Source organism: Schistocerca cancellata, chromosome 2 (genome assembly GCF_023864275.1).
Source record: "Schistocerca cancellata isolate TAMUIC-IGC-003103 chromosome 2, iqSchCanc2.1, whole genome shotgun sequence".
Lineage (NCBI taxonomy): Eukaryota > Metazoa > Arthropoda > Insecta > Orthoptera > Acrididae > Schistocerca > Schistocerca cancellata.
In genome coordinates, this window is record NC_064627.1 from 498,304,525 (window position 1) to 498,324,567 (window position 20,043).

The 20,043-nt window shown below is 40.0% G+C and overlaps 1 protein-coding gene across 3 annotated transcripts in view; it reads left to right on the forward strand.

The window, feature by feature from the left end:
* The window catches only part of LOC126162039 (patronin), a 445,213-nt gene that overhangs the window by 252,231 nt on the left and 172,939 nt on the right, over positions 1-20,043 (forward strand). For all 3 annotated transcript variants that reach the window (XM_049918266.1, XM_049918267.1, XM_049918268.1), the window contains one exon: positions 11,112-11,222. In XM_049918266.1, coding sequence (XP_049774223.1) covers positions 11,112-11,222 — 111 coding nt within the window. The remainder of the gene's footprint in view (positions 1-11,111; positions 11,223-20,043) is intronic.

A 20,043-nucleotide genomic window follows, 5' to 3' on the forward strand; every position in this document is an offset into this window, starting at 1 on the left:
GTGTGTTTGTGACCCACTTTCACTGGAAAAAGAGCAGTAGCTAAAAGACTACGAAAGTCTCTGTTGTTTTGTAATATGCATCTAGTAAATAACAGCCAAATCCAAAACTGTTGGCTAACATCAAGGACACCTTAAGACTCTGCTCAGTAATAAAGAAAAATATTTGCAGAGACAGTAATATTTTAAAGATTTAATTGACTTTGGTGAATTTGGCTGTGAGCTAAGTAGAGCTGGCCACTTACTTCAGGAGAAGAGGGGTAAGTAGCATGGCCACTGTGGGGCTAGAGAATGTGAGAGAGGGAGTGTTTCATCATTTGTCTTAGAGTACTGATAACTCACGGGCATGTGTGACTCATACTGATCAGCTTCCATGTGTAAATTTGGAGTGGAAGTAACATAGATTCATGAATTCACCTTACAGTACGGTCATCTTAATATATCGTTATTGACTTGTGGATTATAGCTTAACACTTTAGATTCACCGTGTGCAACTGATAAAGGCTGGTCATTTAATATTTACATGGGAATACTTGTTTTGCAAATCAAACTGCCTTTTCCTGCTGCTAGTTATTTTATTTATTCCATACGCGTTTCTCCCTCTCCTGTTTTAAGGCATCATTAGTGAGATGATTTGCTGATCTGTGTTTCCTCACATCGCAGATCAGCAAAGCGTCCCACTGATGATGCCTGAAAACAGGAGAAGGCGAAACGCGTATGGGATAAATTATGGGATAAATAAAATAACTAGCAGCAGGAAAAGGCAGTTTGATTTGCATAACAAGTATTTATATGCTTGCTGCGGAGGATGGCCACACAAACAAACTTGTTATTTACATGGGAGTTGCTTCGTGTCAAATCCAACAAAACTAATTAGGATGTCAGGTAGCAATAATTGGTACATGTTTTGTTGTTAAGGTTCTATATGTACTGTCTAAACAGCACTAATGAGGCAGGCCTTCATCTGACAAAGTAATAACGGTTAACTCATCATAGATCCCCTATTAATGTCATCACGCACCAGTATTCTTCAGATAGCACTGAATGCACAATCCTCACTGCAATCCAAATCACGGATGCCCGACGCAGTTGCTGCATAATCACAGTGCACAAACGCACACTTAAACACTTCAACAAATCACTCAATTAATGTCAGTTATGTATTTGCTGGAGGTCATGCCCCCAGTGTTAGGTCACACACACAGCCATTAAACAATTGTAAGCCCGGTCGGTCGTCCTGCCGAAATCCGCCCTGCTCATTTAGCAGTCAACAACTTACTTGCTAGGAGTCTCAGCACTGACTACTCTGGCATACCGGGCTGTCGACTATCAATAGTACCTATTGCAACCTGGATGAGGCAGAAATATATTGTTCTCGCTACATAAGGGGCTGTTGACCCCTTACAATATGCAATATTTATTTGTAACCACCAACACTAAGTAAAGGCTGTTCTATTACAGCACAGTGAGCAGAAGAAAACTCGGACTGAGATTATTTGTTCATTTAAATATAAGCACAGTTACTGTTATTACTCAATTAATCATCCACTCACACAGATAACACAGCACCACTTTGTCAAGGAATTAGTGTCACAACTTTTGGGGTCACAAAGAGTTACAGAAATCTGAAACTAAGAACAGTCAACATGATGTGTTCTGAATGATGCAAACTTTTAACAATGAGTACTTGGGGACTGGCAGCAAACTTACTGCATCCTTTCTATAGCTAGTCTATTGGAAGCTCATAACATAATGATTTATGTAGTTACCAATTAATAGTAAGATTGGTACATTTGGTCTGAAGTACCATCTCGGAAGGTCAGCATTGACTGTTCACCAAAAAGTTTGGAAAATCAGTGATACATATGTGGTCACCTATCCTCATCTTGTTTGTTTACTATTTGGGCATATGAAAATTGTGACCAATAAAATAAAAATAGGAAATGTTATATGTTTTCTTTTCAGTAGACTGTTATCTCTGTCCTTCATATTTCTTGGATAGGTTGAAAAAATCTGCCAATTAGTTGCAAATAAATGTTTATTGAAACCCTTGATCTAGTTTAGATAATTTTAAAATTATATTCTTCAGAAGGTGTAAGGAACCCTAAAACTTACATTAATGCTTACAAAAATATTTTAAAGAAAACAAACAAGAAACAGCTGAAGATAAAAAAAATGTAAAGTAAGTGTACTAACTTCTTACATCACTTGCTTATAAAGTACATAGAATAAAGCCATATGGCTCTTGCCATATGATGCATTCATCTCAGGAACAAAAATCGCAAAGACTGTAGAAACATAGCATTTCTCATGTGAAGATTAAATGCCTATTGAAATACTCTTGTTGAAGCAAAAGTTGACTTGTATACAATAAAACACAATGAAATCATCTAAATTGTATCGCCATGCATATGGCAAATAGCAAAAGTCAGCCCAAATGTACAGGCTCCTAGCACTAAGGAAAGTTACAGAAAGAGGGTGCTAAATGTTTACACTTAAGGGTGCACCTTGACTGAGTATTAGCTTATGCATATTAAAATAGAAAAAGAAAACTGTGCCTTTTGTAAGGCCACTGTGAATTTAGAGTGATACAAGAATTAAATACAAATAAAGGGGAAGGAGGAAACTTTACTTAAATTTATTAAAACCGAATTGCTACCCCCCCCCTCCCCCCCATGAACCATGGACCTTGCCGTTGGTGGGGAGGCTTGCGTGCCTCAGCGATACAGATAGCCGTACCGTAGGTACAACCACAACGGAGGGGTATCTGTTGAGAGGCCAGACAAACGTGTGGTTCCTGAAGAGGGGCAGCAGCCTTTTCAGTAGTTGCAGGGGCAACAGTCTGGATGATTGACTGATCTGGCCTTGTAACAATAACCAAAACGGCCTTGCTGTGCTGGTACTGCGAACGGCTGAAAGCAAGGGGAACTACGGCTGTAATTTTTCCCGAGGGCATGCAGCTTTACTGTATGATTAAATGATGATGGCGTCTTCTTGGGTAAAATATTCCGGAGGTAAAATAGTCCTCCATTCGGATCTCCGGGCGGGGACTACTAAAGAGGATGTCGTTATCAGGAGAAAGAAAACTGGCGTTCTACGGATCGGAGCGTGGAATGTCAGATCCCTTAATCGGGCAGGTAGGTTAGAAAATTTAAAAAGGGAAATGGATAGGTTAAAGTTAGATATAGTGGGAATTAGTGAAGTTCGGTGGCAGGAGGAACAAGACTTCTGGTCAGGTGACTACAGGGATATAAACACAAAGTCAAATAGGGGTAATGCAGGAGTAGGTTTAATAATGAATAGGAAAATAGGAATGCGGGTAAGCTACTATAAACAGCATAGTGAACGCATTATTGTGGCCAAGATAGATACGAAGCCCACACCTACTACAGTAGTACAAGTTTATATGCCAACTAGCTCTGCAGATGATGAAGAAATTGAAGAAATGTATGATGAAATAAAAGAAATTATTCAGATAGTGAAGGGAGACGAAAATTTAATAGTCATGGGTGACTGGAATTCGAGTGTAGGAAAAGGGAGAGAAGGAAACGTAGTAGGTGAATATGGATTGGGGCTAAGAAATGAGAGAGGAAGCCGCCTGGTAGAATTTTGCACAGAGCACAACTTAATCATAGCTAACACTTGGTTTAAGAATCATGATAGAAGGTTGTATACATGGAAGAACCCTGGAGATACTAAAAGGTATCAGATAGATTATATAATGGTAAGACAGAGATTTAGGAACCAGGTTTTAAATTGTAAGACATTTCCAGGGGCAGATGTGGACTCTGACCACAATCTATTGGTTATGACCTGTAGATTAAAACTGAAGAAACTGCAAAAAGGTGGGAATTTAAGGAGATGGGACCTGGATAAACTGAAAGAACCAGAGGTTGTACAGAGTTTCAGGGAGAGCATAAGGGAACAATTGACAGGAATGGGGGAAAGAAATACAGTAGAAGAAGAATGGGTAGCTTTGAGGGATGAAGTAGTGAAGGCAGCAGAGGATCAAGTAGGTAAAAAGACGAGGGCTAGTAGAAATCCTTGGGTAACAGAAGAAATATTGAATTTAATCGATGAAAGGAGAAAATATAAAAATGCAGTAAATGAAGCAGGCAAAAAGGAATACAAACGTCTAAAAAATGAGATCGACAGGAAGTGCAGAATGGCTAAGCAGGGATGGCTAGAGGACAAATGTAAGGATGTAGAGGCTTATCTCACTAGGGGTAAGATAGATACTTCCTACAGGAAAATTAAAGAGACCTTTGGAGATAAGAGAACCACTTGTATGAACATCAAGAGCTCAGATGGAAACCCAGTTCTAAGCAAAGAAGGGAAAGCAGAAAGGTGGAAGGAGTATATAGAGGGTCTATACAAGGGCGATGTACTTGAGGACAATATTATGGAAATGGAAGAGGATGTAGATGAAGTTGAAATGGGAGATACGATACTGCGTGAAGAGTTTGACAGAGCACTGAAAGACCTGAGTCGAAACAAGGCCCCCGGAGTAGACAACATTCCAGTAGAACTACTGACGGCCTTGGGAGAGCCAGTCCTGACAAAACTCTACCATCTGGTGAGCAATATGTATGAAACAGGCGAAATACCCTCAGACTTCAAGAAGAATGTAATAATTCCAATCCCAAAGAAAGCAGGTGTTGACAGATGTGAAAATTACCGAACAATCAGTTTAATAAGCCGCAGATGCAAAATACTAACACGAATTCTTTACAGACGAATGGAAAAACTAGTAGAAGCCGACCTCGGGGAAGATTAGTTTGGATTCCGTAGAAATACTGGAACACGTGAGGCAATACTGACCTTACGACTTATCTTAGAAGAAAGATTAAGGAAAGGCAAACCTACGTTTCTAGCATTTGTAGACTTAGAGAAAGCTTTTGACAATGTTGACTGGAATACTCTCTTTCAAATTCTAAAGGTGGCAGGGGTAAAATACAGGGAGCGAAAGGCTATTTACAATTTGTACAGAAACCAGATGGCAGTTATAAGAGTCGAGGGGCATGAGAGGGAAGCAGCAGTTGGGAAGGGAGTGAGACAGGTTTGTAGCCTCTCCCCAATGTTATTCAATCTGTATATTGAGCAAGCAGTAAAGGAAACAAAAGAAAAATTTGGAGTAGGTATTAAAATCCATGGAGAAGAAATAAAAACTTTGAAGTTCGCCGATGACATTGTAATTCTGTCAGAGACAGCAAAGGACTTGGAAGAGCAGTTGAACGGAATGGATGGTGTCTTGAAGGGAGGATATAAGATGAACATCAACAAAAGCAAAACGAGGATAATGGAATGTAGTCGAATTAAGTCGGGTGATGTTGAGGGTATTAGATTAGGAAATGAGACACTTAAAGTAGTAAAGGAGTTTTGCTATTTGGGGAGCAAAATAACTGATGATGGTCGAAGTAGAGAGGATATAAAATGTAGACTTGCAATGGCAAGGAAAGCGTTTCTGAAGAAGAGAAATTTGTTAACATCGAGTATAGATTTAAGTGTCAGGAAGTCATTTCTGAAAGTATTTGTATGGAGTGTAGCCATGTATGGAAGTGAAACATGGACGGTAAATAGTTTGGACAAGAAGAGAATAGAAGCTTTTGAAATGTGGTGCTACAGAAGAATGCTGAAGATTAGATGGGTAGATCACATAACTAATGAGGAAGTATTGAATAGGATTGGGGAGAAGAGAAGTTTGTGGCACAACTTGACCAGAAGAAGGGATCGGTTGGTAGGACATGTTCTGAGGCATCAAGGGATCACCAATTTAGTATTGGAAGGCAGCGTGGAGGGTAAAAATCGCAGGGGGAGACCAAGAGATGAATACACTAAGCAGATTCAGAAGGATGTAGGTTGCAGTAGGTACTGGGAGATGAAGAAGCTTGCACAGGATAGAGTAGCATGGAGAGCTGCATCAAACCAGTCTCAGGACTGAAGACAACAACAACAAATTGCTACGCTGGAGAAAACTGGGGTGGGGATGGAGTTGGTAGCAAAACGACTATTCATGTTGGTGAGTAAAATGTAGGAGTCTGGCGATGTACCATCCGAAATTTGGAAAATTCCAAAGACTGTAAGACCTGACAGGTGCAAGAATTATCGCACAGTCAGCTTAACAGCTCTTGCATCCAAGTTACTGATAAGAATAATATACAGAAGAATGGAAAATAAAATTGAGGATGTGTTGGATGATGATCAGTTTGGCTTTAGGAATGGTAAAGGCACCAGAGAGGCAATTCTGATGTTGCAGTTGATAATGGAAGCAAGACACGCTCATAGGATTTGTCAACTTGGAAAGAACATCCGACAATGTCAAATCATGCAAGGTGTTTAAAATTCTGAGGAAAATAGGGGAAAGCTATAGGGAGAGACAGGTAACATACAACATGTACAAGAGCCAAGAGGGAATAATAAGAATGGAACATAAAGAACGAACTGCTCAGATTAGAAAGGATGTAAGACAGAGTAGTCTTTTGCTCCTACAGCTCAATCTGTAAATCAAAGAAGCAATGATGGAAGTGAAAGAAAGGTTCAGGAGTGGAATCAAAATTCAAGGTGAAATTATATTAGTGATCCGATTTGCTGATGACATTGCAGTCCTCATTGAAAGTGAAGAAGAATTGCATGATCTGCTGAGTGGAATGAACAGTCTAATGAGTACAGAATGTGGTTTGAGAGTAAATCAAAGAAAGATGAAAGTAATGAGAAGTGGCAGAAATGAGAAAAGTGAGAAACTTCACATCAGGATTGATGGTCATGAAGTAGAGTTAAGGACTTCTACCTAGACAGCAAAATAATTTACGACAGACGGAGCAAGGAGGAAATCAATAGTGGACTAGCATTGGCATAAAGGACATTCCTGGCCAAAAGAAGTCTATTAGTATCAGACATAGCCCTTAATTTGAGAAAGAAATTTCAGAGAATTTACATTTGGAGCATAGCATTGCATGGTAGTAAAACATGGACTGTGGGAAAACTAGAACAGGAGAGAATCCAAGCATTTTAGTTGTGCTACAAACTAATGTTGAAAATTAGTTGGACTGATAAGGTAAGGAATGAGGAGGTTCTGCACAGAATTGGAGAGGAAAGGAATATGTGGAAAATGCTGACCAGAAGAAGGGACAGGATGACAGGACATATGTTAAGACATTGAGAAATAACTTCTGTGGTACAGAGGGAGCTATAGAGGGTAAAAACTGTATAGGAAAACAGAAACTGGAGTACAGCCAGCAAAAAATTGAGGACGTAAGTTGGAAGTGCTACTCTGAGATGATGAGGTTGTTACAGGAGAGGAATTTATGGTGGGCTGAATCAAACCAGTCAGAAGACTGATGACTCAAAAACACAGAGCGGCACCTCCCTTGTATTTAAAGCTGGACACATGTTTAAGAGAGTACTTTTATTTGACTATTATAATTTGCCCGTGATAGTCTTTGTAATATCTAATGTACTGTTGATAGCAAGCAGTGGTGGCAGCAACAGCAGAGATTCAGTGTATTAGCTACAAAAGATGGGGGTATGTTTGAAGCAGATGGGGAAGTGTGAAGATTTAAGGGCTGAAATCTGCCTTTATCTTTACTAGGAAGCTCATGCAGAAACTACATCTCAGTATATACCTGTACGTAATTATAACTGAATTAGATTCTTGAAGTTCACTTGCTCTATGAACTGCAGTTGCACATTTTATGAACAGGGTGTCAAGTTGGCATTTTGACATTGTTTTTGTTACTGACATCTCAAACACTGGTTTGATGCAGTTCTGTGTGCTAGTGTGTCATGTGAGACATTTCATCTACACATAACAACTGCTGCAATCCACATCCATTTCACTCTATCTACTGCAATTGAGTGTTACTCTCCCTCTACAAACTTCCACTCTCTCCATGTGCTGCCTCCACCACCACCTTCACACACTTCTCTCCAATACTATATTTACTGTTTTTGATGCCTCAGGATGTCCTATCAGGTTGTCAGGTTGTACTATGAACCTATTGTTCTCGCCAGTTTGAGCAGTACTTTTGTCATTGCTTATCTGATCTGTCCTTCTATTCTTCAGTATTCTTCTGAAGCACAACATTTCAAAAATTATATTATTTTCTTGTCTGTAATGTTTATTACTCATCTTCAATGCTCCAGACAAATACTTACAGAGAATGCTTCCTGACACCTAAATTTATATTAGTTTTAACTTATTTATCTTTTTCAGAATATCATTTCTTGCTACTGCAAGTCTACATTTTGTATCCCATTTACTTCTACCATTGTTAGTTATTTTGCTGGCCAAATAGTGAAACCAAGTACTACTTGCAAAGTATAGTTTCCTAATCAAATTTTTCTATTGTCACCTGATGCATTTTGATTAAAATCCATTACCCTTGTTTCACTATTGTTGTTGTTCATTTGTCCATCTATCTATTTCTTTTCTGAAGACTATCCATTCCATTCAACTTATCTTTGAAGTCCTTTAGCATCTCTGACAGAATTACAATGTCAGTGACTATTGTCAATTTTTATTTCTTCTCGTTGAACATTAATTTCTTTTCCAAATTTGTCCATGCTTTCCTTTACTGATTGTTATATGCATAGATCAAATATCTTGGAGGAAGGGCTGCAACCAGTGTCACCTGTATTTCCACGTGGTGTTTTTACAACCCTGTCTCACTCCCGTCTCAGCCACTGCCTTCCTTTCATGTCCTTTGGCTCTTATAACAGTATTCTGGTTCCTGTTAAAGTTTTAGATAACATTTCACTTCCAGTATTTCATCCTTGGGAATTTGAGAATGGTTGGGCATAGTCTGCACAAAAGATGAACGCACAAATGATGAGAAAAAAAGTTGCAGGAGAGTGTTAGGCAGATACTGGTATGAGGGTAAGGCTTCAGATATGTGATACAGATATTTTTCGTGGAGAATATGGTATTCTGAATATCCTAATTTATTCACAGACTCTCATCTGATGTACTGTTACTTCATCACTCTTGATGTGATGTAAAATCCTCTCTGTTCAAATTTGCTGTTATTATGACATTTGCATCACACCAACCTCCTGCAACATTTAGGTGACAGATGCAGTCTATTATTCTTGTCATCAGTCTGCTTACTCACATGTGGAAGCTATTATGGCTCAAACATTCCATGATTTATAAAATATATGTCATAACAAAGTGTGACAGTAATTGTGATTCCGTAATTTGCCACTGCAGATAGGTTTCATATATGAGAGCTTTTTTTAAGGTGTCTGCAAGAGAATATAGACCATACATATATACAGATCACATTGATAATCTCACTGCACAACATATGGAATTCTGTCCCTTTTTCCACCTTATTTTTTCTGTTCCTTTTGCAGTGCGGTCTCATTTGTGAAAGCGTTTTCTGCAAGACACACATCTATAAGGCGTAGTTTTTCAACACCAATTTGCATCTCTTCCCTCCATCTTCCCCTAGACACTGAGATTTGCATGGTCATTAATCACATTTTTCTCAAGCTTGTCATTTTAGGAGGTTCCATTTTAAGATAACAAATACACTGTTACCCACAGTTAAAACTGCATTGTGAGTGCAGTATGATGTAGTGCTTAGTCTGTGCAGGACTTTGAAGCTTCAGAGCTTCGTAATTCAGGATTTCATATGAAAATTGTATGAAATCCACTTCATGGTAGTGAATAACATATATGTAGTTGCTTCATTTTTTATTTGTGTCTGTGCATGATCTAAATGTGCAAGTAATTTGAGTTGCATGCCTTTAGAAGTGGATGTTGTCCTCCTCCATGCTTAGAACAATGCAATGTGTAGTGCACTGTGCTGTTATCTTTGATTGTTCATTAATGTACATGAATTTTATTGAAATTTCACAAACAATAAAAAATCTTCTCCCCACGTCTCGTTAGTCTTCCAGTTGTTGGCACCACAGAAAATCTTCAGATCATACATTTCAATCACTATTAATATTGTTGGGAAATATCTCATCTGTCTGATATATTTTAAACTTAGACTGTCTGTTGTTGCTGATAAATTTTAATGTGCCTGATTTTCGCTGTTCTTTGCCAGTTTCTGTTGAATCATATTTCTAACTTTACTTTCACCACTCAGAAACTTAAATATTTACAATACAATATTTCATTAGCTTATTAGCCTTTTTTATTTGCCATTGTCAGGTAAACATTTAGCAGTATCCTTTTTAGTAGCTGTTCCGTGAAATAAGATCTCAAGAAAATTATGAGGATTTCACAAATAGGTTAAGTTTGCTTGTGGCAAACTCAGATACAGAAAGATGCCAAAATTGTAAGAGAGTTTGCATTGTATTCAATGGCAAGCTAACCCCCTCTATAAAAAAAAAAATAAAAAATAAAAGTGAAATAATTCCTATGCTGCAGGCAGTTCAGTGGATATGTTAATTTTTAAGCAGACAGTGTCCAATATATGTGCAGTCGTATATTTGCATATAGATTTGCAAGATGTTCATGTGCAGAATAGTGATACACAAAAAGGGTTGTTTAAGTTGATAAATAAAATAATGGCATTCTGATTAAATTAAACACAACACAGTTTCATTCAAAATAAAAACAGGACTGCTACATTTTAAAGCATCTTTGTTGTTAATAACACGTCAGGATATAGTGCTGTTAACAAATGAAAATTGGGCTCCTGTTATGAGTACCCAACACAAATGTAAAATTAATGGAGAGTGGAAAATGTGTGACAGCTAAACTAAGTACACACACATTATCTCGGTGAAAATGTAATAAGATGATTTGTGTATGTATGTATGTAAAGTTTTCTAGATCAACTACTAATTTGTTTAACAAATAAGTTTCTTCCCTTCATATGGATTTTCTATTCAAAATTTGTGCCTTAGACACACATTTAATTATATTTTAGACAATCGACAAACTTGAACTGTTGGTTTCTTTTGGATGTTTGAATATCTTGCAAAAACAGGAAGGGACCGAGAGACCAGAACAGTGACATATGAGGAAATTTGCTGGATGCTGCAACAGAGAAGACTATACCAAACTTTTGTAATTTGCAATGCCATTAGTAGTTGGCCATCACTAAAAGTATAGCTTTTAAATATTAATATCTTTTCACTATGCTCTGGCTCCTCAGTCTACCCACGGAATAGCCAAGGGGTAGCACACAAGCGTAGCTTCCCGCAGTCAATTTCTGCAATCCCTGATCTGCGCAGTAACCTTGGAGCTCATTCAAGCAGTTTTACAGGTAGGACATTCCTGAACAATAGTTTGTCCGTAGATCCGTGCCCCATACCTAAAGTGCATGTTTTTTGCTCCATAGTAATTGTTTTAAGTTCGTTTATTTGAGGGAGAAGGAAGTTATGTTATGCTTTTATATTGTGAACACACAGTATTATTAAAATAGCACACAAATATTATGGTGTGTTATTAACATTAACATGGGAAATATCTTCTTCCCTTGAAAATATTCATAAGAACTCATAATTTAAGCTGTGAGGAGATGGTTTTGGTACAAAATGTATGCTTTTTTGGATTTTTGTGCCTGACTCTGCTTTGTCTGTGATTGTTGTATATAAACTAACATGTGCTTATAATAATCTGAACATAGTTTCACATAGATATTTAGTAATATCATTGCTTAACTGGATAGCTTTGAGAGTGCTGGCCATCTTGACAAATTTTTCCTGCAATTCTTGCATGTTACCAGCTGATTAACATCATTATTTTGAAGCAGTGATTCAAGAAGTTTCTTACTCATCTTTCTTTGGTTGAAAGTCAGAAGTAGGCAGTTTGTAGAAACATTGCTTCAAATCAGCACTGTTAGTCATCTGATAACCTGAAAAAATGTCTTCAGTGGACGGCTTTTTGTGCAAAAATTGCTTCTTGTATTTGTTCTATGTTTATTTTTTATAATATCTAAGGCTAAATGTGTAACTTTTTGTAATTAGATAACTGCCGAGACATTTGGAAGTGCCTTGGCCTCTTTCCAGTCTCAATTTTTATTTCATTGACATTTCTGATAAATATTCGATGAATATGCTTTGAAAGTGGATGATTAATATTGGGATTTAATTGTTTTACATATGGTCTACAATACTTCAGAGTACACTGAGGAAAGTAATTCCACTTAAAGATGTCATACAATCAATATAAATTACATGTATGCTTATGTTAAAACATTCTAAGTTCCATAAAGCAAGTAAAAATCATGAGAAATGAAGCAACTGAAAGTTATGGAATATGATAAAACCAGACCAAAATGTGGAACACGTGCACAACAATAACTAATAATGAAAATATTGTTGTAAACAAAGAACTTTCGGATGGATATGTGTCAGTACAATGTAGTTAAAGTGTCAATAATTTAGATTATGAGTACTCCAAGCTGAAAAAATCATATGCAGTGATATGTGATGCTGTTAATCTAAGTAGATATTAGATTCAGAGAGTTGCTGTCAATGTAGCAATGGTCTGCAGAAATGAGGCTCTGTGTAGAAAGATACCCCCTAACAGTTTCCCAGATATGATATGGGATGTGCGGGATTCTGGTTGGTAGAAAAAGCTAAGACTGAATGTGCTGAATCGTAATTCAAGGTATTTGTCTGTAAGATAAGACTAGTGCATTCAAACACTGTCATGTTAAAAGATGACATCAGCTTTTTTGCACCAGCCATAGAAGATGGCATCTCTCTAAATGTTTACAGTGTTAGCTCCCCCTGGTAAGGTAGGTGTGTGTGTGTGTGTGTGTGTGTGTGTGTGTGTGTGTGTGTGTGTGTGTGTCCTTTTTTCCCCCTAAGGTAAGTCTTTCCACTCCCGGGATTGGAATGACTCCTTACCCTCTCCCTTAAAACCCACATCCTTTCGTCTTTCCCTCTCCTTCCCTTTTTCCTGACGAAGCAACCATTGGTTGCGAAAGCTTGAATTTTGTGTGTATGTTTGTGTTCGTTTGTGTGTCTATCGACATGCCAGCGCTTTCGTTGGGTAAGTCACATCGTCTCTGTTTTTAGATATAACTATTTCATGAAAATGACTTCTCAGAGTTTTAGGTAGTCCTCACAATACGTCAGAAATTACTTAATGATTCACTTATCAACAATGAATGAACAACAGTTGAACCTGATTTATATAACTTTGTTCATATAAAGTTTTGTTGATCCCGGCAAAATATGACAAATAAGCTTCTATACACACAGGGCATTTTTTACATAATTCACTGTTATACATAACAAATTCTGATGAAATAAATTGAGTTTAGCATAACTGTAATGAAAATTATTGTTTGAAAAGAAGCAATGTGATATTTTCCTTACCTTTGTCGACATACGCAAGTACAGTGAGCCAGTGGCACTGTGGAGACAAGGGAGCCACGGTTAACCAGAACAGGAGGCAAGGAAATACACACTCCTGGCATTGTTATTTTCTATACAAGAATTTATTTTGTGGTTACACTTGAGAAGTTAAGGGTTGCTGGCTGACGTTTATTGTTGGACAGTGGTTGTATTATTCAGTCGCTTTCGATCAACCAGGATAACAGAAAAAGGAAAAGTTACACGCTAGATTAGAAAGTAAAATTAATGCAAGAGATGGGTGCTGTTCCGCACAAAACAAAATCTGAAATTGTGTCAGACTTTGAGTGTGTTTTTAAAATTGAGTGCAAATCAACAAAACTCAGCTGTCAGCAAGAAGGGAGATACATAGATTTGGAAGAGGCAGTAGGCAGGTTTTACATGGTTCCACTAAAACGGGCTGCAGCTCTACCAATCGGTGGTGACATGTTGAAATGAAGACAGTAGATTCAGCTAGGAGTATGAATATCACTGCTCATTTCAACACTTCGTCAGGATGGTTACAAGGATTTAAAGATCATTGTGAAGTCGTAGTGTGAGAAATTTCCGTCGAATCAAAAGCAGTGGATGACGTCATAGTACAACACTGGATTGTTGAGGTTCTGCCGGGAATCATAAGGGATTATCAGCCTCAAAACATCTACAACTGAGATGAGATGAATCTATTCTACAGTTTGATTCCTAATAAAATGTTAACAGAAAAGAACAATTTGTGCCGTGGAGGGAAGAAAAGTAAGATTCTCATGACAGTCCTTATCACCATAATTGCAGATAGATTTGACAAACTTCCCCCATATGTAATAGGAAAATCTAAGAATCTTAAGTGTTTCAAAGATGTAAAGGCAAAACCTTTGGAATTCAAATTCCATAAAAATTCTTGGGTGACTGATTTTAATTTAACAGTGGTTAAAAAACTGGACATGAGAATGAAAAAAAAAAGAGGATCCTTCTTCTTATGGATCAGCGTGCAGCACACCCGCCACAAGTAGTTCTGGAAAATGTTGGAGTGGAATTTTTTCCTCCAAACTATACCAGTATTTTACAGCCACTTGATGTGGGCATTATTGTAAATTTCAGAGTGCTTTACAGAAAAAAAGCTGGTTCAACATTTGATAACACTAACTGTTGCAGGAAATAAAGATCTGTCCATTAACTTACTACGAGCCATGGAATTTGTTTTGGGGGCCCAACAGCTCGTGTCGTCCTCCACAATCAACAACTGTTTTTTTATAGCTGGTGCCTGCTGGAAGAGAATGCCACTGATGATGATAACGGTGGTAATGGTGAAGTCATGTCTGGCAATGAGGTAGCTCTGCTGGAGGATGCAGATTGTGACAGTTCTGTACATTTTTATGATAATCTTGCTATATGGAACAACAGGATGAGGAGATTATTGCTGATTTGTGCCACAGTGCTTGATGATCAGGAAGGTGCATTAGCTTCATGTGACAGTGATGGTGATGGAGATGACAATTTGAATCTTGAAACAACTTAACTGAGTGAAGTGTTAAGTGCAGGCGGTGTGTGCAGGTTTTACACAGTGCTAAAAGTTGTAGTGAGAAAGCTCGGAATTCAATTAATAAGTTTGCAAAATGAGGTGTATACACTCAATGCACAAGAAATGAAACAAGCCAAATTTCTGATTTCTTTAAAGCAGGATAAAATGCAAAATGATGTATTTTCTCTGTTATACTGTATTTTTGTTGTTTTTCAGTGCAAAGTGCCAAATTGCAATACAGTATCTAATTTCTCCATAGCAGGACTGAATAATATTTTTTGTTTTAATACTGTACTCTCTTTGTAGTTTGTAAAGTCTGCACATGTAGGCCCATTGTATGTTGTGGTTGTTGTGGTTGTGGTTGTTGTTGTCATTGTAGTTGTTTCCTTTCCCCAGTGAAAAATATTGTGTGTATTACTGCATCTGACTCTTCGGTAATTCTGAGTTACAGGTAATCTTTTCTCTTTCTCTTGACAAGCATATAAATCAGGTTCAACTATAATTGGCAAGACAACACAACAGTAACTATTTAATTGCTACAATATTGTTTTAGAACCTACACTGCTTTGTTGTTGTTTGTAAATAAGCCCATTAGGACTATGAAGAGTATTATTTATCATCAGTAATTTTGAGTATTCCCTTTTAAGAGACTATTTAAACTTGAGTAGCCATGCATTTTTCTTGTTCCTTCATTTTCACCAAATTCTCTTCATACTCTAGCCGTGTTCTCTTGTCCAATCTTCTGACCATTTATTTCCTGTTCTCTTTAGCTTGTGGTTTTGTTGGAGTGTATGTTTTTATAATGTTTCTGGACTGTTATTGATTGCTTATCTGTTATTGATTGCTTATGTTATCTTGTGTCATTCCCACTTCTTTAATTTCTTCTTCTGGTTCAGTGATACATTTTGTAGGAAAATATAGATTGCTGCTGACCATGCTGAAGACACGTTAAGTTGCAGTTAGGAACAAGTAAGACACTTACATGAGGCTTTTGGTCGTAGCCTTCATCAGCAAAACAGAAATACACACAGTTCATACACACAAGCGAGCACACATCCTGCACACGACTGCCAACTACGGCAGCTCAGGCTGGAATGCAGCAATCATGGCGTATGTAAGCAGCAATCTCGAGGGGGGGTGGGGATGGGAAGGAATAGTAGTGTATGGGTGGGGGAAGAGAACAACACTGCCTGCCAGAGTGTGCAGGGACTAGAATGATAACAGGCGCTGTGTCAGGAGGTTGTGCAACAGGGAGGTGGGGAAAAAAAGGAGCGATAAAGGAGAGGAGTGAGAAAAGATGGGAGGCCACATCGGCATAGGGTGGGAGATGAGAATGGGGAGGAGATGACAGGGCGGGGTGTGGAAACTGTTGGGTGAGGGTGTGGGGATAGTATGTTACTGTGGGTTGAGGCCAGGAAAATTATAGGAGCGGAGAATGTATTGTAAGGATAACTCCCATCTGCACAGTACAGAGAAGCTGGTGGTGGAGGGGAGGATCTAGATGGCTCAGGTACTGAAGCAGCCATTGAAATCAAACATGTTATGTTATGCTGCAGGGTGGTCTACTTTGGTCTAGGGCACTGTTAGGCAGTGGCCATTCATTCTGGTGGATACTAATTGGTAGTCGCACCAGTATAAAAGGCTGTGCAATGATAGCACCATAGATAGCAAATGACTTGGCTGATTTTGTAGTGACCCGGTTCCTAAAGGGATAGGACAAACCTGTTACAGGACTGGAATGGAAAGTGCTGGGTGGGTGTATTAGGCAGGTCTTGCACCTAGATCTTCTACAGGGATTTCATCTGGTGGCAAGAGTTTGGGATTGGAAGTTGTATAGGTATGAATTAGGATGTTGTGGAGGCCCAGGTGGGTGAAAGAACACAACTTTAGGAGGGGTGGGTAGGATCTCAGATAGGACTGTTTCAGGGCATAGTGGAAAGTAATCAAAGCCCTGGCGAAGGATGTGGTTCAGTATTTCCAGTCCGGTGTGGTACTGTGTGATGAAGGGGGCACTCCTTTGTGGCTGGTTCTTGGTGATGGAGGAAGGATTGGGGGTATTAGGGGAAGTGGCATGGGAGGTCTCTTTGCAGACTGTCTGGGGGATAGTGCCTGTCAATGAAGGCCTCAGTGAGACGTCAGCTTACTGAATATAAACCCTGCCCCCACATCTTCTATCTCAAATGCTGCCTGACCCATGGAATCTTTCCAAATGGCCTAACCCATGGAATCTTTCCAAATGGCCTAACCATAAAGATTCCTTTCTCTGGATTCCACCCCTCCTTTCACAGTGACTTTCACCTTTTCAGATTCCACCAACTCCTGGCCCTCACAAACTTTTTACTGCAAAAACACATCTCAGTGGCCCAGGCACCCCAGAACTGCCTCTGCTCCCTCTGCAAAATACTGTTACTATACAATCCCTCCTACATACATCACATCACTGAAATTGAATCCCTTGCTCTCCAGCACCTGGAGAAGCATTCTAGACACCATCTCCATATGTTACCCAGCCTGCTGACATCCTGCTGCCACCTCAGGGCGCCAAAGTCAAACGCCTACCCTGCCCACAATGTTCCTCCTTGTCCAACCCTTATAGCACAAAAACCCTGCCTAGCTGACATTTTCTAAGTGCCACATCCCCCTAATCTCCTTAACAACTCCCCACCAAATCCAGAGCCATAAAACTGTTGTTAACCTTTCCACCCAAACCCCTCAGCTCCACAGATGTTTCAGTCCTATCCAAAGACCTCAGCTTTAGCCCTACACCCAAATTTAACGATGCTGGACTTGTCTAAGACCTACTCTCCTTCTCCTGATCCCCGCAGTTGAAACACTTTTTTGGCAGCAGTCCCTCCAACCAAAACCGTCCTAATTCCAACACTGAACCCTGCCTCTTCCAGTTCATACCACCGTCCAACCGTTATCCTCTCCCCTCCCGCCTAATCACCCGTTGGTCACCTTCCAGCAGTTCCTTACCTTCAACTTAGCCTCACCATCCTTCCCCAGGTCCCTTCCGAAGAATACCATCCTTTTAGTAGAAGAAAGAACAACCATAAACAACCTCAAAACAAGTCCTGATCTAATCATCCCACCAGCAGACAAAAATTCCACCACTGATATTATGAATCAGTGATTACAAGGCAGAAGGCCTCTGCCAATTATCTGACCCTGCCACCTATAAACTATACCAAGTGACTGTATCCCACAAGTCCAACATGACCTCCAATCCCTGCGTAAAGCCTTAGGCCCTTCCCAGAACCTCTGCCCTGAATCCATTCCATCCTCACCCCAATGACAGCCTGCACACCCACCTTCTACATGCTTCCCAAAATCCACAAACCCAACAATCATTGACACCGCATTGTGGCTGGTTATTGTGCCCCCGCAGAAAGAATTTTGACACTCATTGAACCAACACTTCCAACCATTTGCTTATAATCTAGCCTCCCATGTCAAAGATACCAACCACTTCCTTCACTGACTCTCCACCATCCCCACCCCTTTACCTCCTGGATCCCTACCCATTGTTGATGCTACCTCCCTGTAGACCAATATCCCTCGTGCTCTTTGTCTTACTGCTTGTCCAATGTTCTTCAGACTCCAAACCAACTGCCTCATTCCTCTTGCACATTACTAACTTTATCCTAACATACAACTTCTTATCCTGTGAAGAGAAGGTATACAAATAAATCAGCAGTATGACCATGGACACTCACATGGCATCTCATAGGCCAACTTGTTTGTGGGCCATCTATAGGAGACCTTCCAAACCTGACAAAACACCAAACTCTAGTCTGGTTCAGGTTCATTGACAATATCTTTATGATCTGGACTCAGGACTAAGACACCTAATCTTCTTTCCTTCACAACAGCAACACATTCTATCCCATCCACTTCACCTGGTCCTCCTCAACCCAGCATGCAACATTGAGACATTATCTCCTTCTCCCTGATGGTCCTATCTGCACCTCTGTCCACATTAAACCTACCAACCACCAACAGTGCCTGCCAGTCCGCCGCTCGTGGTCTCGCGGTAGCGTTCTCGCTTCCCGAGCACGGGGTCCCGGGTTCGATTCCCAGCGGGGTCAGGGATTTTCACCTGCCTCGAGATGACTGGGTGTTTGTGTTGTTCTCATCATTTCATCATCATCCAGGAAAGTGACGAAATTGGACTGAGCAAAGATTGGGTCATTGTACGGGCGCTGATAACCACGCAGTTGAGCGCCCCACAAACCAAACATCATCACACACCAACAGTGCCTGTATTTTGACAGCTATTATTTCTTTCACACCAAATATCCCTCCCATGCAGCGTGGCCACCCTGGGACAGCATATCTGCAGTGACGAGAACTTCCTTGCTCAGTATGCTGAGGATCTGACCAAGGCCTTTACAGACAGGCACTATTCCTAGATCTAGTCCGCAAACAAACCTCCTGTGCCATTTCCCCTCACACCCCGAATCCTCCTACCACCCTGAAGAACCAGTCACAAAGGAGTGTCCCCTTCATCGTCCAATTGCACCCCAGACTAGAACAACTGAACCACATACTTGGCCAGGGCTTTGATTACCTACCATCATGCCCTGAAATAAGGGACATCCTACCAGAGATCCTTCCCACCCCTCCTAAGGTGGTGTCCTGTTGCCCATCGAACCTCCACAACATTCTAGTGTGTCCCCATGCTACTCCCAGTCCCAAACCCTTGCCACGAGGATTATATCCCTGTGGAAGACGCAGGTGCAAGATCTGCCCAATCCACCCACCCAGCAAATCCCGTTCCAGTCCTGTAACAGGTTTATCCTACCCCATCAGGGAATGGGCCACGTGTGGAAGCAGCCATGTCATTTACCAGCTCTGATCCAATCATTACACAGCTTTTTATTTTGGTGTGACTACCAACCACCTGTCCACCAGGTTGAACAGCCACCGCCAAACTGTGGCCAAAAGCAAAGTAGACCACCCTGTGGCATAACATGGAGCTGAACATGATATGCTTGATTTCAATGGCTACTTCACTACCCAAGCCATCGGGATCCTACCCTCCACCACCAGCTTTTCTGAACTGTGCCTCTGCTCCTGTAATTTTCCCGACCTTAGCCTATGGTAACATACTGGCCTCACACCTTCCATGCAACAGTTTCCATTTTCTCTGTCCTGTTGTCTCCTCCCCATTCACATCTACACCCTCCTTGTTTGCCACTCTTTGCCATCGCACCTATCCG